General features: G+C 32.1%; 2 protein-coding genes across 2 annotated transcripts in view; both read left to right on the forward strand.

Annotated features, from left to right (window-relative positions):
- Nucleotides 1-14,975, forward strand: part of LOC101220359 (protein SWEETIE) — a 49,272-nt gene extending 34,297 nt beyond the window's left edge. The window contains exons 32-48 of the mRNA XM_011657732.2: nt 235-461; nt 5,282-5,426; nt 5,510-5,578; nt 5,829-5,885; nt 6,082-6,168; nt 6,243-6,371; nt 6,927-7,130; nt 7,216-7,668; nt 8,271-8,336; nt 8,709-8,806; nt 8,903-9,002; nt 9,198-9,336; nt 10,492-10,799; nt 10,886-11,020; nt 12,675-12,839; nt 12,921-13,046; nt 13,857-14,975. Coding sequence (XP_011656034.1) covers nt 235-461; nt 5,282-5,426; nt 5,510-5,578; nt 5,829-5,885; nt 6,082-6,168; nt 6,243-6,371; nt 6,927-7,130; nt 7,216-7,668; nt 8,271-8,336; nt 8,709-8,806; nt 8,903-9,002; nt 9,198-9,336; nt 10,492-10,799; nt 10,886-11,020; nt 12,675-12,839; nt 12,921-13,046; nt 13,857-14,642 — 3,294 coding nt within the window. The 3' untranslated portion in view covers nt 14,643-14,975. The remainder of the gene's footprint in view (nt 1-234; nt 462-5,281; nt 5,427-5,509; nt 5,579-5,828; nt 5,886-6,081; nt 6,169-6,242; nt 6,372-6,926; nt 7,131-7,215; nt 7,669-8,270; nt 8,337-8,708; nt 8,807-8,902; nt 9,003-9,197; nt 9,337-10,491; nt 10,800-10,885; nt 11,021-12,674; nt 12,840-12,920; nt 13,047-13,856) is intronic.
- Nucleotides 14,976-20,241: 5,266 nt separating this feature from the next.
- Nucleotides 20,242-24,175, forward strand: LOC101215037 (cytokinin hydroxylase). The gene is made up of 5 exons (XM_011657734.2): nt 20,242-20,606; nt 20,708-20,934; nt 21,023-21,264; nt 21,927-22,314; nt 23,374-24,175. The coding sequence occupies exons 1-5, from the start codon at nt 20,315-20,317 to the stop codon at nt 23,791-23,793; spliced, it is 1,569 nt and encodes a 522-aa protein (XP_011656036.1). The 5' UTR covers nt 20,242-20,314; the 3' UTR covers nt 23,794-24,175.
- The last annotated feature ends 716 nt before the right edge of the window (nt 24,176-24,891 follow it).

The raw sequence follows: 24,891 nt of genomic DNA on the forward strand, positions 1-24,891 counted from the left end.
ACCAGTGAAGTAATGGACTTATTTACATCCCCCTGTGAAGGCCTTGTTCAAATAATGGGTTCTCTTTTTCCGTTGTACTGTTAAACTTTTAATAGTAGCGTGATAAACAAATTACATTGTTTCTTCAAGTTTAGGTCAATCTGGCATGTTCTTGGATGTTGGTCATCATAAAGGTCTTATTTTTGAACACTTCTCGATATATGATGTACCTGATTTAACTACTGAATTGTTCAGGTTCTTGCTACATCAACAAGGAGAAATATTGAGTATAATTCCAACTCAGAAAATGATCCTTCAAATGCTCTGGACGGTGACATAACGTTGAACATTGGAGATGATGATGAGAATATGGTTTCTGGCCACAAGAGAGTTCCAATACCAGGACATGCTCTGGAGCCTTCCAATATTATAATTCAGAGGGATAAACACCTTAGATACCGAACCAGGGTTTTTGCTGCTGAGTATGTGCCTTAAATTTTTTCCCATCTTCAGTTACAATTTTTGATGCACACAGCGTAGTCAACCTTTTTTTATATTTTATTTGAATGATTCTTTTAAAAGAGAAATGTTTGTTTATGCGTTATGGTAAGTGGTATGATCCTTAAAAGCGACATAGGAAGGTTCAGTGCCATGTTTTCTTCACTATTTTGTTTCCTTTTGGATATTCTGTAAATTTATGTTCTTATTTTCAGCAATCTTTCATTATTATATTTCAGATTATTGAAAAATAGAGACAAAGAAAGAACACAAGGTCTACGTGGAAACCTTAGTACAGGGAGAAAAACCACAATATAGATGTTTCTTATTATTTTCTAATGATAATAAAGGTACAAAGGGGAAATATTTATAGGAAACATGAGCCTAACTAAAATAATAAAAAATTAGGGCAAAGTAAATCTAAACTCCTCTTGGGCTTTCAACATGACCCAAACCCACTATTTCTTACACTTCCACTCAAGTTGGGATGTAAATGTCAGAAAGACCCAACTTGCTAATACATGAATCAAAGTTTTGTATGAGTCCATTTGTGAGTATATCAGCAATCTGTGGCTCGAAGGTACGTAAGGGATGCAAATGCTACCATTGTCTATTCTCTCTTTGATAAAGTGTGTCAATCTCCACCGGGTTATTGACAATGCTAATGATTGCCTTGTTATTGCAGAATAGTATCATAGGCACCTCATAGTCCTGATGAAGATCAGACAACACCTGAATTTCTGATTTTGGCATTGAACTCAATGGGAGTATCAGCAGAACAGCATCCCATCATACCTTTCTCATCTAATAAATCAAGTATGTACTTTCTCTAGGACAGGGTGATGCCCTTTCTGGACCTAGCAACCTTAATCCCAAGGAAGTATTTCAAATTCCCCAAGTCTTTAATTTCAAACACATCCCCCATCTTCATTTTTAGTTGGATGATCTCAACGGTGTCATCCTCAGATAGCACAATGTCGTCAACATAGACAATCAATAATGCAATTTTCCCATTCTTGAAGACTTTTGTGAACAAAGTGTGATCGGAGAGCCCTTGATTGTATCCCTGAGACTTGACAAAAATGGTAAGCCTGTAATTGGTAAACTTGTAAAAGCAAGCTCTCAATGATTGTTTCAACCCGTACAAAGACTTCTGAAGCTTGCAAACCTGATTATTAAACTGAGCTTCAAATCTTGAAGGATAACTCATATACACTTCTTCTTTTAAATCTTCATTCACGAATGCATTCTTAACATCAAGTTGATATTGGGGCCAATCTTTATTTACAGAAACTAAGAACAAGAATCTAACAATGTTTAACTTGGCAAGAAGGGAAAATGTCTCAAAATAGTCAACCCCATAAGTCTGAGTGAACCATTTTGCAACTAATCTGGCCTCATGTCTGTCAAGGGTACCAACTCTGTACTTGAGTGCAACACCTATTTGCATCCCACAGTCTTGTGTCCTTTGGGGAGTGTGCAGAGATCCCAGGTTTTGTTATTTTTCAGGGCTCTCATTTCTTCTATGACAACAGTCTTCCACTCCGGACACTTTAAGGGAAGGTGGATATTCTTGGGTATTGTAGTAGAGTCAAGGCTGCTAGTGAAGGCTCTAAACTGGGGTGCAAGGTTCTCGTACGAAACATTATTAGAGAAAGAGTGCTTTGTACAAAATCTGGTACCTTTCCTCATGCAATAGGAAGATCAAGAGAGGGATCATACTTACTAATGTTTCTTGGATGGTCTTGCTTGGTTTCGTTTTCAATAAATTTTGCAATGACCTCATTTTCATCAATTCTATCCTCTTTCTGTGATGACTTCATCAACATTGTCTTTTCCAACCATATTTTCAGGGATAGTTGTCTCGGATCCGTCATTCTCAGACCCGTCATTCTCACCCACCTTATTGTTAGCATGTGGGTTAGTGGACTCCGTCTCAGACTTGTCATTATACTAATACTGTTATTAATATGAGTAAATAGAATCAATCATACCTTGATCTCGTAATAGTTCGAAGTCCTGGACCGGAGTTAGCTAAACAGGAGGAGACCCAACTTCCTTTTTGAGATTCCTCTTATAGTAGGTTTTCTAGGAAACTTGGTTCATAGGATTGTACTGTGGGGATTTGGGTTAGGTAAGGTAACCACAGTAGGACAGATAGACTCTAAGGAACTATATAGTTAGACTCTTCACTCTCTTTCACTCTTTCACTCTCTCCCTCTGAAGTAGGCTAACGGGAAAGAAAGAAAAATCGTCAAGAAAGGTTACATGCATTGTAACAAAGTACTTACATGAAGATGGTGGAAACTTTTGTAGCCCCATTGATGCAGGATACCCAATAAACACATAAGCTTGTGCCCGATGGAGAATTTAGTTTGGATAGGGCCATGATTATGAACATAGGTTGTGCACCTGAACACTCGGAGGGAAACATCAGAGATGATTCGAGTGGAAGGGTAGGATTCTTGAGACAGTCTATGGGTGTTTGGAGGTGTAGGACACGGAAAGACATTCGGTTGATGAGATGAGCTGCAGTGTGAACGACATTGCCCCATAGATAGGAAGGAAGGGAAGTAGACAACAAAATGGAACAAGAAACTTCCTAAAGGTGATGATTCTTTTGTTCGGCAACTTCATTTTATTGGGGGTGTAAGCACAGGAACTTTAGTGAACAATTCCTTTAAATGACAGAAACTCGTTAAGGGAGTGTTTTGAAACTCATGACCATTATCACTTTGTAGGATTGCAACTTTGTATTGAATTGTGTTTCTACACTATGATAGAAGTCAACAGATTGTTAGAGATAAGGAAAACCCAAGTAAGACAGGTATGGTCATCAATAAGGGTCACAAACCACCGTTTTCTAGAGGAGGTAGTGACCTTAGATGGTCCTCAAACATCAATATGAACAAGAGTGAAAGTTTGGGTTGACTTGTATGGTTGTGAGGGAAAAGAGATTCGATGTTGTTTAGCCTTAATGCACACATCACAAGCTAAAGAACCATCCACTTTAGAAAAAAGATGAGTAAATAAATGCTTCATGTACTGAAAGTTGGTGTGGCCTAAACGAAAATGCCACAACATATAGTCTTTTTCAGAAGTAGTAAGGTGTGAAGGTAAAAGTCTAGTCCTAGAAATGCTACTAAAGGAGGTATCATCATCAAGCAGATAGAGCACCCTATTGTGCTGGGTAGTGCCAATCATCTTCCCCGAGCTTAAGTTTTGAAGAGAAATAGAATCAGGTAAGATTATTGTTTTGCAGTTCAATTCACCAGTAGTCTTGCTTTTATACAGAAGATTATAGGAAATTTGGGGCACATGTAACATGTTGTGTAATGGGAATCAATGTGCCATATGCAATTCTTCATTCCTAACACACGGAGTATAGGACATAAAATGCTAAAAAAAGCCTGTCAAATGATCTGTGGCGCCAGAGTCCAGGATTCAGGGTTTTTTTCCATCCACACTAATAAGGCTGAAGGACTGAGACATACGTATCTGGGCAATAGCTCCTAGTGTAGTTGGACTGGGATCCTCAAGTGGTTGAGAAGGGCTGGCACTCACATAAGCCTATCTCGGGTTCTCTTACTTGGTTAGACCGTCTCGCCTCAATACGGCTCCTAGCTTCTTCTTGGTCATCTCTATCTCCGTTCTACGCAGAAAATATCTATTCAAGACATTTGCCTAAGTTGGAGTGCTTCTCTACATTATAATGTTGTTTTATTGTCCTTTGTTGATTATTCTGCTTCATGTAACTACATTGTATTAATGCTTGTGTTCCCTTGGTGTTTCTTCTATTTGAATAAGTTGTACATAAGCTCTCTGAATTGTCCCTTTTACTATCAATGAAATCTATGTTTCCTTTTCAAAAAAAGAAATAAGTTCCATGAATAAAGCATACATTCTTAACCTTTGACTTTTTGAAATATTACTTGTTTCAAAATCTTTCTATGGAGTCCTCCTTTTATCTCTTTCACTGTCAAAGTGCCTATAGCACAAGCTAATATTTTCAAACTTGGATCATGTTCATTATGACACTTTCAGAAACTAGTGACGTTACACAATAATAGTGGAGAAAGGATATCGTCAGTGTTGGTGATATATAATTAAATTTGTCATCAACCACCAGCTTAAGCTTTTGGGTGAACTGGCGATTTAATAGTATCAGAGTAGGTGGTTCATAAGGTTCTGTGTTCAAGCCCTTGCATTGTCGTTTCCTCCCCAATTAAAATCGATTTCCACTTGTTGGGCCTTTCAAATATTTCAAGCCCACAAGTGAGGGAGAGTGTTGGTGATATATAATTAAATTTTCCTTCAACCACCAACTTAAGCTTTTGGGTGAATTGACGATTTAATAGTCAGGATTGAAAATAAATGAAAGGAGAATTTTGTTGTTTTGATGTTTCTGTATACTTTTTCACTTATACAACTAGAGATGCCTCATCAATTCTATTAGAAATTTTAAATATATTTTCACTGAAAATAATTACAACTCTTACTTGCGTGGGAGCTTTTGAAAGAACAAAAAAATTAGAAGATAAATCCTTTTCTTTTGGTGATTTTTGTCACCTCATGCAAGTAACACTTGATGCGTAGCTCAAATCCTCCAAAAGGGAGGCTATGCTGTTAGGGTTTTTGTTTGGGAGGGAGGATCCCCCTCAGCTGTACTTTTTGTGATTACTACATCTCAGTTTTTCTTTTTTCTTTTTTTTTAAGGGGAATAATTAAAACACTTGCCACAGGCCGATTTTTTTTTTCTTTTTCTTTTTTTCCAAATTAAAATCAAAATGTGATTGTTTTACAGATGTCTCAGTCATTTACCTGGTGCGGTTGGAAAGGATGCAGCTCACTTTGACCTTTATTTAGCAAGGAATCAGTTGGCTAAGGGGCCCACCTCTGGTGATTGGCTAGTACTTCATGTGCAAGAACTTATTTCACTTGCTTATCAGGTGCTAAATATGAGGTTACGTTTATATGATTATGTTAATTAGATTGTCTCAAGTAGGTCTCAAAGTTGATTTCTTGGTTATAGATTAGCACAATTCAATTTGAAAGTATGAAGCCAATTGGTGTTGAACTCCTAAGTTTGATTATTGATAAGGTACGTTTACAAATTTACATGTCAAATATACTCTGTTTACATGTTGCATTCAAACACATCATATCCCCCCCACCCCCCCCACGGTTCTTGTGAACCTATTATGGTTTGCTAATAACCTTTGTCGTTAAAATATTTAGTCCCTGAGCACAATGAAGCAACACATGTGTATTTCTTGGGCCAATGAAATTTATTAATTCTTCGTGATTTCTTGTTTTGAGAGTGTTGCATATCTTGTGTTTTGTGAATGTAGTTTCAACACATAGCTGATCCTGAGCTTCCGGATCACCTTCTATTGGAGCAATATCAGGTGTTTCTCTTTCTCTATCTGTTTCAGTCTTTTCTTCTCTCTATATGTACATGCCTCCGTGCACACACATATGTAGCCCATTTCAAAGTTAGCAGATGCTTTATATCATTGACATGAACCATTAATGAATGATTTTTCATGATGTGACTGGTTATTCATTGATCGTATGAAGTCTTGTTTCCAATTTGATTTATAGGCCCAATTAGTATCTGCGGTTCGGTCTGCCTTAGATACATCTTCTGGCCCTATTCTTTTGGAGGCAGGTCTACTGCTGGCCACTAAGGTTAGAACATTTACATCTTCATCTTATTCGAAATTCACCTTATGTCGAGTTAACAGGCTCTCCTACATGTGTAGATCCTCACAAGTGGAATAATTGATGGTGATCAAGTTGCTGTTAAGCGAATCTTTTCCTTGATATCACGGCTATTGAATGACTTCAAGGAACTCTATTATCCTTCTTTTGCTGAATGGGTCTCATGCAAGGTATATTGCTTTGTTTCTTGCTTTCTTTCCTCTGAGAGTAGCAAGAAATACCTTATAAAATATTGGTTAAAAACACTTTTGGTCCCATACTTAATTAAAGTGGTGATCCAGTTCTTGAGCTTTTGTCCGTAAAAATTTATTCCCTGTGACACCAATTTTTTTCCAATTTAGTCAATGTACTCTATTCAAATGAAAAAAATGTTATCTTAATTTAGTTCTTATCATTAAAAATATTGTTAAAATTAAATTACCCTTTTTGCATATGTAGATAAATAGATTAATTAGAGACTAGATGTGCTTATAAACTAAAAGACTAAATTGTTCCATATTAAAATTGACATTTCATTCTGATGAGATTTTTTACATTAGAGATCAAACTGTTATATATTAAATTTAGTGGAGTAAATGATTAGAAATTTAAAAGTATGGGAACTAAATTATTATATAAAATTTAGGGACTAAAATATTTACTTACATGAAAATATGGAAAGAAATCAAAACTACTTTTTAATCAATAATATTTGTTACTAAGAATCTGTGAACTGTGAAATATAGATTAAGGTTAGACTTCTGGCTGCACATGCCTCTCTCAAATGTTACACATACGCACTTTTGAGGAGACATCAGAGTGAAGTTCCACACGAGTATCTAAACCTGTTACCATGGTTTTCAAAAACTTCGACTGTATTGGGGAAGCATTGGATTGGGGTTCTAATGGATTACAGCCATACCTGCTTATTCTTCCATCCCAAGAAAAAAGTGAGTATAATATTAACTAGTTTACTATTTGCTGTTATTCTTTTTGTTTCTTTGTCATCTCATCTTTTGTGCAAATTTCTTGCAGTGGAATCCATTTCTCGACGGAATTGAATCACCTCTTGTTATATCAAAGTTACAATCTTCACTAGAAGAATCGTGGCCAGTTATTTTGCAGGCAATTGCACTGGATGCACTTCCAGTGAACCTTGATGGGATTGCAAGCTCATCTATTAATAATGCATCGGAAAACAACTTTTTATCTGGATACAGCATGGTTGAACTGGAATGTAATGAATATCGATTTCTGTGGAGCTTTGCTCTTTTTTCTTTGTTTCGTGGACGTCAACATCCTGGGAAACAAAACATATCATCATCTTCTACTACAGCAAGTGTCGTTGAGGAGTCTCCTAAGGAAACCACCAATTCTATAGAACTAAAACTCTATGAAATTGTACTACCAGTGCTCCAATCTTTGTCAACTGTAAAGTTCTGTAGTGCAGGATATTTTACGGTTGATATCTCCATAGAACTTCTTCAGGTGCATTTTATACTTGTTCCTTTTATCCATCTAATCAAATTAAGGGAAAAATACCTTTTTGGTCTCTAGGTTTTGGTCTTAGTTTCTATTTGGTCCCTATGTTTAAAAATCGTACACTTTTGCCCTTGATATTTAAATAATGCTCAATTTTAGTCTTTGAGACAATAGAACTGTTAGTGACTTAACAGAATGGTGACTGGGATGATGACTAGACTAATTTAAAACCAAAATATTTTAGTGATGTGGCTATTTTAATATGGAATGCATCTGTTTGTCTCCTTTGTATTTTGAATATTAACTATACTGTTTTTCTTCTTTTTTCTCTGTATTTATGAGATGGTTTGATTTTTGGGCATGGAGTAGCAATTGGTTTGCTCTCAACTGTTTATTTTTTTCAAACAATAATGAACGAGGATTTCACTGTTGGGTATTTACTAGATGATGATGCTACTATAATTTGTATGCACTGATTTTCTTGTCCTGTGCTGTTGATTACATGTAGATTTTCATTTCTCTTACTAAGATTCTTCATCTCCATATAAGATTTGTTTATGATTATATGACTATGAATTAGTTTTCTCGGCACTGATTATCTTATGTAGGTTTTCTCATATTACACGTTCTTGGATATCTCTTGGAATTCTCTTGCAGCATCTGTGCTGTCCCAGGTAAAGATCATTAAGCTTTTTCAAGTACGTCTGTGCTGTCAGTTTTCTTCCCTTGACCAACTATTGCTGTCCAGTCCAGAGCTGTAGTTACCTGATGAGTAATATTTTTAAAAATTAGTAAAATAATCAATTCCAGGACAGTTGAAATTCATGTAGTAAAAACAGTATGTAATATATGTGCATTGTTCTTGCTTTAACTTCTCCCTAGTCAATTTTTATCTTGCAGACCTATCAAATTATTTCTTGAAAGGTTGTTAATGAACAATAAGAGTCCTTAATTTAGGTTTGTAAACTGTAAAAGCTTTAGTAATGGTGACTTTAAAATGCTGTGAGGGTAGTAATGCCAATGTTTTTGTGGTTTTCTTTAATCAGATTGTTCAGAACTGCTCAGAAAGTTTTCTTCAAGAGGAGGGTTTTGCTTATCTGGCATTGGAATTATGCCTGGCTTTTCTTTTTCGAATGTATCAGAGGTGATATGAAATATTACACTATAATACTTATTAAAATGTAAATAGATTTATCTGTGCTTCCAGACTGATGATATCTTTCATCCTCTTGTTATCCAGTATGAACTCTAGACAGCTAGATCATCATCCAAATTGGGAGGATTTGGTATCATCATTATTTGTTACAGTTAAGGTACTCATGGAGCGCTTTGAATTTAAGGTGGGTAAGTCAATATGTGGTGTAGGATCTATTCATTGAATCTTACATTTCTCTAATCAAGTCTTTATTTAATTTATATTTTCAGAAATAAGCTGCTTTGTGGTTGGAATATATTCAATTAGGATATCTTAACCTTTAGGATATTTTCAATATTATCACTTACTTTGCTTGAATTGCGTTTCTTTTGGCATGCAGAAACAAATACTATCTTTGCTGCTGGCCTTTTTCTCAGTTGGACTCAAATACTTTAGGGAAACGTCAACTGAATTCTGCTTATCTAAAGTAAATGATTTTATTCGGTCTTTTGGCCATATACTAGAGAAACTTATCCAAGGTAAGCTTTTTGAAATTGTAACTGGTTGCAAAGGTTGTCAAAGTATTTCTATGTCCAACTTAGGTACAAATCAGTTGTGTCCTTTCTCGTAATAATTTTGTGATTATCGTTAGAAATTATTCTCGTTTGTTGTTTGTTGGTCCAATCACTTGGTGCTTCTTCTCCTATCTTTAGTTGCATTGGTGTTTGAAGTGTCGTTTAGAGAACCATTTTGTTTATCCCATTTTGGATTATTTTGTTTGTAATTGCTGTATTTTTCTGGGAGAAACGAACCATTTTATTTATCCCATTTTGGATTATTTTGTTTGTAATTGCTTTATTTTTCTGGGAGAAATGTTCCATATTACAATTCTCCTAGTAAAAAGTTTCAATTGAAAATCATGCTAGAATCACATATAAGAGTTAAGAGACGAATAGCACATGCAGTGCACTTATAAGTAAGAAAGTGCTATGGGGAAGAGACTTAGATTGTAAGCTTGGGCAGGTTCAGTCTTTTAATTAACGACCTGACATGTGCGTTTGTCTGTCTATTGTCTTTGGCGTTTCAACTGCTTAGGGTTGACAAAAAGTAATTGGTAAGAAATTATATTGTGGTTAAAATTTTAAAGATCGGTAGAATGTACTTTTAAGTTTAATCAATAAAAAGCACTATTTAAAATTTTCAATGGAATGAATAATACTAAAGCCATAAATATTTTACCTAGGTGAATGTAAAGATTTATCCAAGGTTATATAATATAAAAAAAGACAAGAATACGTAAAGGAAGCCTATCCCTTTGAAGTGAGAGAGAATCACCACAATGGTTTAGATATTAGAAAATTATAATTGTAAATATTTCTTTTAACCTGCATCCCAAAGTCGGTATTAGTATATAATGAAAGTATCCCAAAAGTATTTTTTTAACTTCCTTTACTTATTCTTATCTTTTCTAATATCATATTAAGTTATTATCTTCTGCATTTACTGAGAATTTTTCAGCAAATACCTGATTGAATTGACAATTATGCACCTGTTGTCCTCTTGTTCCTAGTGTTTTTATTTGTGTTTGATGAATTAAACTTTGTTTTTAGATTTTACCATATAAAGGCTCTTAACGTCAATTCGAGAATTCTAATGAAATAGTTTATTTAAATGTAAAAATATTCGTGTTGCAGATAGAACCAAGCTTGGTGAGGATAGTCTTCGTTCGAAAATACTTCTTGGAACTTGTATGAATTTGGTTGTGGATTTATGCAACAATTGTGTTGAGGGCATTCATTTGGTTAAGAACAGAAGCTCTAAGCTCCAGAGACTACTGCAAGTAAAGCTTGCCTTTTCTCTCGAGCAAACTATTTCACTTGGAAAGCTTGTTTATCTTGCTGGGTGCCTTGAAGCAGATGTCGAGATTGAGAAAGCATCTTTTTCTGTTTTCAAATATGGAACTGAATGCATCAGAAACGTACTTCACGATTCAAATTCGCAGGTCAATATTATCGAAAGTGAATTTTTGTAACAGTTGACAAAGTAACACTGGAAGAAAACTATATGATGGAAGCTTGTGTTCCTCAGGTTCAGGCAATTGGATTGCAAGTACTAAAAGGAATGACCCAAAAATACACAAATAACGAAGAAAAAGCTTTCCTTCTGTTTTTTGTTGGGGAGCTCATTGGAGATGTTTTGGCGACGATTGATATGGTGCTGAAGGTACTTTATTTCACACACACACCTATTTATGTGTGTGTGTGTATATTTCTAATGATGTCTATGAACTCAAATTTAAGTTTCCATTCCAAGAATTACAATTCCAAAATTATAGTGTCAAGTAAGCCTTAAAATTAATAAATTATACATTCCTTTCAACTCCTCTTCTTCGATTTCCTTCTCCTCCTCTTCGTACATAGCAAAATCGAAAAGGAAAAATCGTTCTAAGATCTTCCCTCACTGCTTCAAGCCCTTTCCAAAGTATTTCATTTGAAAGAAAAATTCAAAAAAGATTTTAGCCAAACAGTCCTTAGAAGCCCAGATAGTTGAAGAACAAGGACCTGAATTGCTAGAGGCAAATCACACCCATTCTCAATCCTCAGTTCATTCAAGCAGATCCAAGCTATTTCTAGAGGTTAATCCAGATTTATTGGAAGTCAGTTGCACCCAAGTTCAAGCTCCAGTTCGCTCTACAAAGTCAGATTCTCACAATTCTCACACCCTACACAGTTTAAGTACTCCGAGGACTTCTTGCCCAACTTGAAGGTTAATTCCTAAAGGGCTCTTTGAGCAAAACCCCTCTCTTTCCCTCTAGAAAGAAGGACAAGTCTTCTTTCGACTCTCCTTTCAGCATTAGTGAGGAAGTGAAGCATTTTGACAAGATAACCGATTTTTGGGAAGCGGAAACATTTTGAGCCCTAATGCCCTGTTTCAATACGAGGAAGATTAAAATTCCAAATATTTGCCCTCTGCTACTCATTCTTGTCCAGTCTTGTGTAATTCCAGATCATCTAAATTCAATAGTTGCCGATTGGGGTCTTACTCTAGTTTGCTTCTTCAGCCGTTAAATACTTCTTCGAGCTTTCTCTGGGTGTTGGATTATTTTTGCAGGACAGATTCGAAGCATCCGGTTGGATCTCCTTGGCATCTCTCTTTCTTTTGTCATTTTGAAGACTTGGACAAGAATGTTTTAGATTCAAATGGGTTCCTTGTGCGAGGGATTTTATGTTTTGGCTTGGCTTTTAGTCTTTACGTTTTGTCTTTATCTTCGATGGTTTTTCCATCTTTTGTTTGCCCAAGTATAAATTTTGTTTGAGCCTTTGACTGTACTCCCCTAGTTCTTTTCTCTTAGTTTAATACTCTTGTACTCTAAGCTTAAGTCTCAATTATTATCTTTAAAAAAGAGGCTTGCTTCCATTTAAAAAAAGAAAAGAAAAGAAAAGTAAGCCTTAAGATTAAGTTCATTAATTTTAAGGGTTTACGGTTGAGATTAACGTTCTGTACTTCCCCTAAATCTTCAGCATTTCTAGTTGCACTAGAAATATTATTTGGAGTTTAAAAAGCCAATAGTACATAACTGATGCGTATTTTTCATTTCACAGTGTTACTACTAACTTTTATTTTTGTGTTCATTATCACTTGACGTGTGTAACGGAAATTGAAATTTGTCATTTTCTGGTTTTCATTAGTTAGGGTGAAAGTTCAATGTTTAAACTTGGTAGTTTATAATTCAAATCAGAGTATTTGTTCAAAACTACAGTGTATTTTGCATTAAAATTTATTATAGTATGTGTCTTTTCTAGCATCGGTTTATCTTTCATAATTGACTAGATCCCACACTCATTGATGTGAGCTCTTTCATTTTCATACGTAGCAGAAACCAATAACTAAAGAGTCAATAGCGATTGCGGTTGAGTGCTTGAGATTCTTAGTGCTTCTACAAACAGTGTCCAGTGTTGGTGAATGCCAGAAAATGTTCATGAATCTGCTTTTAGAAGCGGTCGTCATGGTTTTCTCTGCATCTTCAGGTTCTAATCCTAGGGTAAGGAAACTATGTCAACCAAGTCTGATGATCGAGCTTAAAGATTCTTTCTTTGATTTATTAAATTTACTTAAATGACAGGAACTTGAAGAATTGAAGAGTACAGCGATAAAGCTTGTTTCTCATCTTGCTCAGATGCCTGCCTCTGCTGGTATTTTCAAGGATGTCATACTTTCAATGCCAGTGATGCATCGGCAACAACTGCAGGTAATGTCTTGAGGTTTTTTTCGCACACATTCTTTGTATGGACGCATTTACACTGTAATTATGAGAAAAAGAAAAGGTATGGTTGGTGGTCAAATAAGGGCCATGAAAGATAATAAAGAGCTTAGAGCTTAGAGTGTGGATTTGAACCATAGTGGCTACCAACCTAGGATTTTGCAGCCAAATATAGTAAGGAAACAGATTGTCTGGTCCAATTAGTCAACATGCGCCAAGTTGTGCTTGACATTCATATACTAAAAGAATGGGACAACGTTATTTATTGAAATGCCTCAAATTTGTTATTTTGTTCTACGAACGGTCAAGTGTGGAGGTTTAGAGAAGTGCATTATATGAACATTCTAACTTTAGAGGTACTGCTGGTCTATAATTTGAATTTTTCTCCCTAATAATAAACCGATATCTCCATGTTTGTGGACTTAACACACTATTAATGAACCACGTAAATCTCTTGATTCTCTATTGCTTTACATTTTTTGTTTTCTTTATTTGTCAATTCCTTAACTATGCAAAAGACTATCAAAAGATGCAATGTTAGCCTTTTCTGAAAGGGCAGTCTAATTATCAGTTGGATTATTCTGCTTCCTCAATTATGGTATCCACAAATTTCATTTATGAATAAGTTGCATACTTTCCTAAGCTTCTAAAGATTTGAACTTGATCTATGCACTTAAAAGTATTGGAACAAACGTTTCACCATATTTAGATATTTAATGAGAAACAGATTTCACCCGGTTGGTATTTTTTTGTAGCAATACTAATTTGGCTAACAAAGTAATGATTGCCTGATTTTAGGGGGTTATTCGTGCTTCTGTCACACAAGATCAACATCCAACTCAGAAGAGTCTCTCAACACCAATACTGGAGATAAAAGCACCAGTGATAAAGGTGAATAGAGAGAAAGATTTCCCTTCACACACGGCTGAGAGCAGCATTGAGAACAATCCTGCTATTGTCAGCGAAGAAGACGAGGATGAGGATGAGGATGAAGACGAGGATGACTGGGATACTTTCCAGTCTTTTTCTGTTTCCACACGAGAAGTAATTACCGACAACGTCACAGAATCTCATGAAACTGAGGACTCCAAATTTCTTGAAGGTAGTAGTCCTAGTGTTAGCATGGAAGACGTCGCTCCCCTTCCAATTCATGAATTGAAGATTGAGAATACTGAACATGAAGAAACCAGTGAAGAGCTATCGGCATCAATGAGTCAGAGATCTTCAGACGGAGATCAACTTAGCGACAAGAACGGAATGCAAGGAGTCAGTGATCAAGAAAGTGGAAATGTTGATATCGTTCTCAATCAGGAAAAAGAACCAAGTGAAGTGACTGAACAAGAAGTATCTCAACTTCAACTAGCTGAAAGTGTAGAAGCTTCTGCTATAGTCAGCTCCGAGGAGGATCATACACCATTGGACGAAAGCCCAGAAAACAAAACCAAGCCTGTAACTTCAGATCGTGAAATACTTGACGATGAAGCAGAAAAAGATCATGTCAAAGTATACAAAGAAGGTAATGAAACCGATACCGTGGTTAAAACTTCGAGCATTGACAACGAACAGAGGAACGAAAGTTTATGATTACCAACATAGAAGCATTGTTGTAGAAGATCCATTTTTCAGGTTTACAATAGATTTGTATTGTCATCATGCTTGTAGGTTAAATATTAGGTTTTTTTTTTTTTTTTAACTCCCAATATCTTTATTAATTTCCATCCTATATATATTTATAAATAGGGTGGTTTTTGACTTTATGGGTTGGCTAAATTTTGTAAAACAGGACGTGACAACATTGGAACCTTGAGAATTTAGTTACTCTTTCTTTTTAGAGTCAGTTAAAAAAATTAGCTCTTTATGATTGAAAATGGAATTGAAGTGACTTCAGATTAAAAAGTGATTCTAAGTTTGAACGAACTGATTGTTTAATGTATTTAGTTTTAATGCAGGCATGGTAATTTCAATTGAAAACAAAACATAAATGTGTTGATGTGTTTTCAAGACCGATTGATAACTTTTGAACACTGACTTCTATAGTTCTATTACCTATGATTTATAAGCGAATTTATAAACGAAGTCAAAAATTTGGAAACTAAACAAAGAGTAGTTTTTAAGTGCTTTGTTGTATTTGGGACAATCTAAAAAGAGATATCTAACAACAAAAAAAAAGTAAATAAATAAACATAATTTTCAGAAATAGAAAATAAAAACAACGTAGTTATCAAACAATGTCTAAATTATTGCACGTTTTTATATCACATGTTTAAAAATTTTATTATTATTATTTACTTTCTAGCTTTTCATATAAACTTATGTTCTCTAGAAAATAACCATGGGTCTTACTTGGTTTTAGTTGATTGTGCAAATGAAAATAACAGTTCATCTTGTAAAGTATTTGGTAAGTCAAATTTAAAAATGGTAAATTACTAAATTACCAAAGAAAATCTTATAAGATGAATTTTTTAAAAAATAATTAATTTTTCTAAGGTAACTGCTTGAGTTCGTACTCATTTTTTGTTGTGGTCAATAATAATAAGTTTGAAACCTTTTAGTTTCATAATAATCAACATGAAAATTTGATCAAAAGTTGATAGTCATACAAATACTTTGACATGTGTGAAATTATTTTAATCCTACACTTCTATTGGTCAAGTGATAATTTTTTTATTTTATTTTTTTTATGGTTTTAAAAAATTGATTTTGTATTAATTTTTTTTTAGTAGAGTTTAGTCTCTAAAATATTAGTAACAAAAGCCCTTTTTGTCATGCAGATTTTAAGAAACTTGGTCAAAATATCATAATTGTTTAAACCTTTGCTTCTCTATGAAGTCCTCCTTCTAGGTGAGTAATGGCCAAAAATGTCTTTGAAGTTTTTTCCCTTTTTTCCTCTTTTAAATATAATAATAAAAAAATTATTTTAAACGACAAAACTTCTAAAATATTTAGAAATATAATAAAATATCACATTGTTTCTGTAATAGGTCAAGATAAACTACTATCATTATACATATAGATACAAATTTTTTGTTTATTATGATAGACTGTAATATTTTGTTATAGTTTGGTTCATTTTTCTATATTTGAAAATAGACTTAAACAGTAACAATAAATCAAAATTAAAATAATTTTTTTTTCTTCATCAAAGTATGTTCTTCCCCTTTTCATTTAGTTTTACCTTATGTAATTTTCCTCTTATAAATTTTGATTGTATCTTTACGTAGTAAAATACATCTTTTTGGTTAACGAAGTTATCGATAAGAATTAAGAATATATGAGACCTTTATAAACAATGTTAAGTATAACAATATCTATCAGTAATAGACTCTAATTGTTGATAAGTTTCTACCGACAATATGATCTATCTCGTTCCAAAGTAAACATGATAATATGGTCTATCAAACAAACATTTCAAAATTAAATTTGAATTTCATCGTATTTAGAAATTCTTTTTCATTAGTTTGAGTTTGATTGTATCAAGTAGCATGAATAAAAATATTATCTAATGGGTGACATATAATAAACTAAGAGTTTTTATGTGTCTTAAATTCTTGATTGTAGGCTTAGGCATTTATATTATACTAATAGTCAATATTTTTTTGTTTCCTCTTGTGGACTATGATAAAATAATTAATGACTTCAACCTATTTCTTTAATTCTTCAAATTAAACAAAAATGGAATATTGAAAGAAGGCATTATTAGCCAATCTGAAAAGGGAAATTCAATATTCAAAGTTAATAATAAGTGGAAATTACAATTTGAGTCAATTCTCTTGTTTACTTTTCTTAATTTCATTTTTCATCCCTTTTAATATCAAAATAATTTTAAATAATTTCTTCCTTGTTAAATCATGTTTTGAATTAAGATTTAAAATGTTGATGTAAATTACAAAAGGTTAAGGTTTTAATTAATTTTACATGAATACTTATAAGTATATATATATAATGGTATATCGATATCGTCTAGTTGGAGTCTATGCAATAGATTATCAACTTAATTAAATAGAGAATCAGATAGTACTTGTTAACGTGAGTATACGCCAATTGGTTAAGACATATCTACTCGACCAGACGAAATGAGTATTTGTTATTAATTATTTATTTTTTCTAAAAACATGTTATTTAACCCCAAAAGAAACCTCGAAGCCTTCTTCGAGGATCCTTTGGCCTGCAAGACAAACATGAGATACCAAAAAAAAACACTTAAAAACAGTTAGGCACAACGCAGCACAAAAATCGAAAAAATATAATATTAAAATAAATAATATATAATATTGAAATAAATAAATAAACAATAAAAAAATAAAAAAATTAGAATATTCTCTTCAAATCTCACTCTCATTTATTTAGAAAGTTTATCGATGTTTATCCTTTCTCTAAAACCCACCAAATGTCGACAATTTGGTCAACAAAAGGTGAAATACATGGCCACTAAGAACTACATGGCGTAGGAATTAGATGAGACGGAGAGTGACACATGTATATGTGGAAACTAAGCTTGATCGATGATGGAAATCTATTTATCTAATATTTATAATATAAATAAATATTTTAAAATAAGTGAAAAGTTCGATATTAAAATATTTAAAGAGTTTTTTTGGTCTTTCATAAATAGTATAAAATGGACGGCAACATTCTCTTTTCTAATTCCACTTAAAATACCTTTTTTATATTATGGTTTAGCTTATCTGTAATTTGACTATTTTCACGGAACAATTTTCATAACTTTACAGCATTTAGATGTTAAGAACTTTTTAAAAAAAATTAATTCATAAGTAGATGGTCATCATATATCGAACATTTGACCTCTTAATTCATTTTATTGATTTTCTTCCCTTAACATTTGATTTGATGTTTAATTACATTGTAAATTTAGTTTTGAAAAGTATATAATAATTAAATAGAAAAAATTTCAAATTTCAAATTTATATTTAATATAGGTATGTATTTCTAAAAATATTGAATTTATATACTAATATATTCAATTGATCTTTCAACTTGTTCAATATTTTTTAGAATTAAAAGTGGATTGAAAATTCCCATTAGACATACAAATTGAAAATTTATTTTATGGATTTTCTCCCCTAAATTAATTTGACATTTTTATGAATAAAAACATTTAGGATCATTTTTCTAGTATTATTTTAAAGGACAAAAGAAGAAAGAAATGCAATCACTTTTTCTACAAAATCATTTACCCAACCCTAATAATTAGGTCAAATTAAATAGATCGTGTTCGATAACTATTTGGTATTCATGATTTTAATACTTTCTATATAATTTTTTTAAAAGAGAAATAAATTGTCAAAATACTATATAATTTTTTTAATTTAAAAACCTTCCTTTGATTTTTGGAAACATAATTTTATTAATTTTAAAACATACTGTTAAAACTATATAAATAAATCAAGATATAAAAAGTAACGTTAATTATATGATTAAATTTAAAAGATCAAATTACTACTAAACGGATTGGGTGGTTCAATGTTTACAACAAATTTTACATCGTGAAAGGAAAATTATTGAAAATGAAAAAGGTACATTTTTTAAAATAATAAAATAAATTAAAATATAGAAGTATTTTGTCAAATTTACTATTTTTATAATTTTCTAAAATCTATTTAAAATATTTATAAAATATAATAAAATAACTAATTCTCTATTAAAATCATGTTAGATTAGTAACAAATTTGAAAGTTTACTCTATTTTGTAAATATGAAAATGTCAATTTTTTTAATTAAGAAAATGGTGGAAAATTGGAACATTTTTCACGAAAATGATAGTGAATGATTGATTTAATGAACTAAAAGAAAGTTATTAAAAAAAATAAAATAATGAAGAGATATATTAATAATGTGGGAATTGCAATTATATTAAATTATTGTGTTTGGTCACAAGAAAATTTGTTGAATTTGATTTTCTTCAAATGGAAACTATTGGGTCAAACCCTTATAGAGATATCAAATCTAACGTTCTTGTGACCAACGTTTTCTTTTTCTACCAATTTTTACACTTTTTTTTGTTCAAACTATTTTGTATTACTCCATTTTTAAATTCAAATATTCTAGACTTTACTAATTTAATTTAATTTGTTTGTTTGTTTATTATCATTATTTTAACAATATGTGACTTTGATTTCGAAGTTTATTATTATTTTCAAATATCATTTTGCCCTAATTTTATTTATTTTTTAAATATATTTACAGTTGTTATTAATACTATTATATTAAATTTAAATTATGTATTTGATCTTTTTTTAATTTAGTTTTTTTAATAAGTAAGAAAGTTAAATTGTACATAATACTTCTACACTTTGTATTTTGTGTCGATAATATAATCAAACTTTTAAAAATTAAACCAATACCGTAGTTTTTCTCCTATTTATTTAATTTTCACACAAATTTTCGAATAGAATATAACCAAAACAAAGTTAAAAACTTACAATTCCACCAAATCTCATCGAATTAAAAAAAAAATTCAAAACAACAAATTTTGGAGAACATAACTAATAAAGAAAAATTGTAAAAAATAGTAAATTTAACATATTTACCAGCTATAGCAAAATTTCATATTCTATCTATAACAAATATTTGATAACTAGTGATATCTTTCTATCAATGATATTTTGTTATATCATCTAAATATTTTAATTTATTTTGCTATTTTAAAAAATGCCTCTATTATTAATAATTAACAATTTAGAAGGAAAATTGCATTTTATAACAATTTTTTTTTAAAAAAAGCAGCCTAGATTACATTTGTTTTTGCATGTTGCAAAAAATATGATAAGTAATTAGATATATCGAAGACTATCAAAAGGCTATTAGAGGATTATCGACTTTTAAATTTGCTACTTTTGTAATTTAGAAAATATATTGATATAAGCCATATTATCGTAAATTATTTTGCTGTTTTTTTTTTTTTTTTGCAAACTCTCATTTAATTAGAAACTCTAATTTTTAAAAGTATAATCGAGAATGAGGTATTTGAACCACAAAATTACCTTTTACTTTAAGAATATTTTCCAAAATTTAAGGTCAAAATAGAGATATTAAATAATATAATAGAAAATAAAAAAAATATTTGAAAGAAAAAGAAAAGTGTTGGAGGGAGGAAGTAGGGCCCATGTAGCAAAGTTCACATAAGAGACGATGTGCTCACAATTTATATGTGCATGTCTTTCTCCCTTTCTTTCTCCAATTCTCTCCCTTTTCCCAACTTCTCAACCTTTTCCTTTTCTTCTTTCTACCCAATATTAATGCCTATCATGCTCTTGCCACTCCTCACAACTCTAGCCCTCCTAACCACGTCCTTTTTCATCTTCTCTTTACTATACGACACCCTTTCTTGCTACTTGTTTACTCCTCGACGCATCAAGCAAAAGATGGCCAAGCAAGGTGTTCATGGCCCCAAACCCCGTCCTCTCCTCGGTAACATCCTCGACGTCGCTTCCCTCCTCTCCAAGTCTACCTCCTCCGACATGCCCTCCATCTCTCACGACCTCGTCCCCCGTCTCCTCCCTCATTTCCTCGCCTGGTCCTCCCAATTCGGTACGTTCATCATTAACACACACGTCGGTATAAACATCACTAAACACTTCATCAGCAGTACTGAAACTAAATTACATTGTGATGGTTACATTCATTTGCAGGGAAGAGATTTATATTTTGGAATGGGATTGAGCCAAGAATGTGTTTAACCGAAACCGATTTGATAAAAGAGCTTTTATCAAAATACAGCGCGGTTTCAGGGAAATCATGGCTACAACAACAAGGCTCTAAGCATTTTATAGGACGAGGTCTTTTAATGGCAAACGGTCAAAACTGGTTCCATCAACGACATATCGTTGCACCAGCTTTCGTCGGGGATCGACTTAAGGTTCGTTGAAGTGTGGTTATGATTTATATGCATCATTTTTTTATAAAAAAAAACTGGGTTTGAACTTTGTTCGTTTTTGGTTTTGAAGAGTTACGCAGGGTACATGGTGGAGTGTACAAAAGAGATGCTTGAATCATTAGAGAAGGAGGTAAAATCGGGGAGATCAGAATTTGAAATCGGGGAGTATATGACGAGACTTACTGCTGATATAATTTCGCGAACGGAGTTTGAAAGTAGTTTTGAAAAGGGAAAACAAATCTTTCATTTGCTTACTGTTTTACAGCATCTTTGTGCTCAGGCCAGCCGCCACCTCTGTCTTCCCGGTAGCCGGTAATAGTTCCTTTTTTTTTTTTTTCTTTTTCTAAGAAAAGGAAATCTTTTAATATATTTCTCTTCTCTCTCTCTATTTTCTTTTTCATTATAAAATATGGCTTAGAACTAATATTATTTAGAAAATTATTTTTGCAATGTGAGGCTTCAAGGGCATTTTCGTCTTCTTATCTTTTTCTAAGTACCAACTCTATTAGGGCTCAAGATAGTTTTTTTCAAGAGTTATCAAATTGTGTTTTAAGTTAGCACTTGTTTTAAGATACTGTAATTTAATTATGTGCATATTAATATTTTAAAATAATTTCAAATATAATAAAATTTGTCAGTGAGATTATGAGATAGTGTATTATCACCGGTTGTTAGGGATAAAATAAAGTGATAAATTGTCATATATAGTAAACTTTTTTAATTGAAAATGATTCTAAAGCTTTTATCAAAGAGTGTAGTTCTAAGTGGATTGCACTACAAAAAAAGTTGTGTAGTTGATAATGTGTTCAAGTATAATTCAAATTAAGGAAATAGTGAGATTTTGTGTGAACATGACATGTTTTAATCACTGCTTTAAAAAGATAGTTTTAAATTCAAACATTTTAATGTGGTAATTTTAATTTAGAGTCATAATTTTGATAATGGGTAGTGTTTAATTATATATGTTTTGGCAGGTTTTTTCCAAGTAAATACAACAGAGAGATAAAGGCATTGAAAGGGAAAGTGGAGGAATTATTAATGGAAATAATACAAAGCAGAAGGGATTGTGTGGAAATTGGGAGAAGCAGTTCATATGGAAATGATTTATTAGGAATGTTATTAAATGAAATGCAAAAGAAAAAATTGGATGGAAACAATGGTTTGAGTTTGAATTTGCAAATTATAATGGATGAATGCAAAACCTTCTTCTTTGCTGGCCATGAAACCACTGCTCTTTTACTCACTTGGACTGTCATGTTATTAGCCACTAACCCTACTTGGCAAAATAAAGTTCGAGCCGAAGTTATGGCCGTTTGTGGTTCGGAAACCCCTTCGTTTCATCATCTTTCCAAACTTTCTCTGGTAAGAAAAAAAGTCGAGATTTCAATTTTATAGTTGTTTTTTTTTTTATCTCTTGTTGTTAGTATTTTATATTAGTATATGATACCACGCCAAAAGATTTTTTAATTGGAGATGAAAATTCAATATCCTAAAAAGAGTTGAGATAAATCCACTAAGTTATGATAAAACCCAGTTTCAAAAAGATACAGAAACCATCTTTTCAACTTAGATAGAAGATCTTTTTTGAAAAAATTATAATTTGAAAAGAAAAAGAAACTTCACACAATCTCGAGTTATATTCTTTTTTGTGAGATTAATCAAGAGAAACTATATATATTGCACCTAATTCTTCAATTCCATTTAAAAAATAACTTCTAACTTTCTTTATTTAAACTTATTTTCTCCTTTTTTTTAATTTTTTTAAATACAAGAATTGAATTTATAATTAAATTTTAAAAAATAAAAAAAATTATTTGAAAAACACTTTTGTTGAAGCTTTTTAACCTTAGCTTATTTTAAAAAATCTATAATTTAAAAAAAATGATGTTTATAAGTAAATTTGAAAATCTAAAAATAAAAATAAGTACTAAAGTGTAAGTAATTAACTTATGGAAGAAAAAAGAAAAAAGAAAAAAAGAAAAGAGGTTGTGGGTGGGACCTTAGTCCATTCTAATATGGCTTACTTCATGGCACACCACTTATAAATGTCTTTTTCTTCAACTGATTTTTCACAAATTTTATAGCAATTTTTTTTTAATTAAAATCCCAAAAATTCCACTTACCTAAAACTAATGATTGTTGTGGCCACTTTAATTGGCCATGAAATGACATTAATATTCATAAAACACATGGTCAATCTCTTTCCATTTTTATGGATTTAAATGAGGTTAATTATTTAATTAATTATATAGTTTTTATTCCAATTCAATAAAATATTTATGCATATATTTAATTGTTAATTTGTCCTAATTATATTATAATTATTACAAACTTGTTTCTTTTTGGTTGAATGTTCTTTGAGTTAGGCAGTCTCGAGATGTTTCTTTGTATGTTACAATTACTTGGTTTTCTTATTTACAGTTGAGTATGGTGATAAATGAGTCACTAAGACTATACCCACCAGCAAGTATTCTTCCAAGAATGGCATTTGAAGATATAAAACTTGGAGATTTGGAGATTCCAAAAGGATTATCAATATGGATTCCTGTTTTAGCCATTCATCACAGTGAAGAATTATGGGGCAAAGATGCAAATGAGTTCAATCCCGAAAGATTCGCAAATTCAAAACCTTTTACTTCGGGTGGTTTCATCCCTTTTGCTTCTGGCCCTCGTAATTGCGTCGGACAATCTTTCGCTCTTATGGAAACTAAGATCATTCTGGCTATGCTTATCTCCAAGTTTAGTTTCACGATCTCTGATAGTTATCGACATGCACCTGTTGTCGTCCTCACTATAAAACCCAAATACGGTGTTCAAGTTTGTTTGGAGCCTTTGAATTAACAAAGTAGTACATGGATCCATCATGAGTTATACTCATCTTTTTGTGTAGCTCGTTCCAATCATATACTAAAAGGGAAAAAAATGATTGGATAGCTGAAAAAGATGGGTGTGATGCATAACGGACTCAACAAGTACTTTTCCTTAATAAATCCTCTAGTTTATAGGTTTTTTGTTTTTGTTCTTTTTGAGACGAGAGGGAGATTTGGTCATATTTTTCACTCGTTTTGTTTTGTATGATCTTCGTTTTTGTTTTTCCTTTTGGTCTCTCTTTCTATTTTTGCCACTGTGAAAAGAAAGAGAGAAATGGGAGAATATGAAGCTTGATTGTAATGTTATATTTTGAGCAATATTAAATAGAGGCATAAGCTTGTTTTTTTTTTAATTATTATTCGTTTTTATAAGTACAAGAGAGCTGTGAAAAATTTGAACATATACCTTTTGATTGTATGTCAACTGAAGTATGCTCGTTTTAGGGTTAGATTTAAATTGAAAGAAAAAATGAATTGAAGTGGAAAGTTTTTTTTTTTTTTTTCAAGAACTAACAAAAGAAGATATAAATATTTAAGAGAAATGGGGGCAAAAAGTGAGTTAGATACACATATAGGTTAAAGGCAGCAGGTTCTTCTTAATTGGCCTCAAATTGCAGCACTTTGGAGTTTGGAAGTTATTGAAGCCCTCTTAGACAGTTTCCCCAAAAAGGGTGTCTCTGACTTTTACATGCTTCAAGACAAAAACAATATTATAAATGAAAACATTAATTAACTAAAACAGTAGACGAAAAAGATGATGCATTTTCTTCTGATCTTTCTTTCAGAGGATATGATGCTCTTTTTCTGCAACACACATTATTCTTTGATTATCTTTCATATCCCACTATCTAATTATTTAAGAAACACACACACATATATATGGTAGAAGACAAAATGTAGGCTGCGTTAAAAGACTCTTTTGACATTTATGTGTGTTTTTAAAGATAAACTTGTAGTTTTGAGAAAAAAATCATATGACAATCTTATTTAAGTCAATAGCTAGGAAAGGGTTAAAGCAAGCTATATAAATATGACATCTTATCTATTAGAAGGGTCAGTTAATGTTAGA

This window comes from Cucumis sativus, chromosome 5, assembly GCF_000004075.3.
Source record: "Cucumis sativus cultivar 9930 chromosome 5, Cucumber_9930_V3, whole genome shotgun sequence".
NCBI classification, from domain to species: Eukaryota; Viridiplantae; Streptophyta; class Magnoliopsida; order Cucurbitales; family Cucurbitaceae; genus Cucumis; species Cucumis sativus.

What these genes read in the sequence shown, in the direction of transcription:
- LOC101215037 (XM_011657734.2), top strand. Translation starts at nt 20,315, where the DNA reads ATGCCTATCATGCTCTTGCCACTCCTCACAACTCTAGCCCTCCTAACC. An exon ending in CGCCTGGTCCTCCCAATTCG is followed by an intron (nt 20,607 to 20,707) that starts GTACGTTCATCA and finishes ATTCATTTGCAG; the next exon opens with GGAAGAGATTTATATTTTGG. An exon ending in ATCTTTCCAAACTTTCTCTG is followed by an intron (nt 22,315 to 23,373) that starts GTAAGAAAAAAA and finishes TCTTATTTACAG; the next exon opens with TTGAGTATGGTGATAAATGA.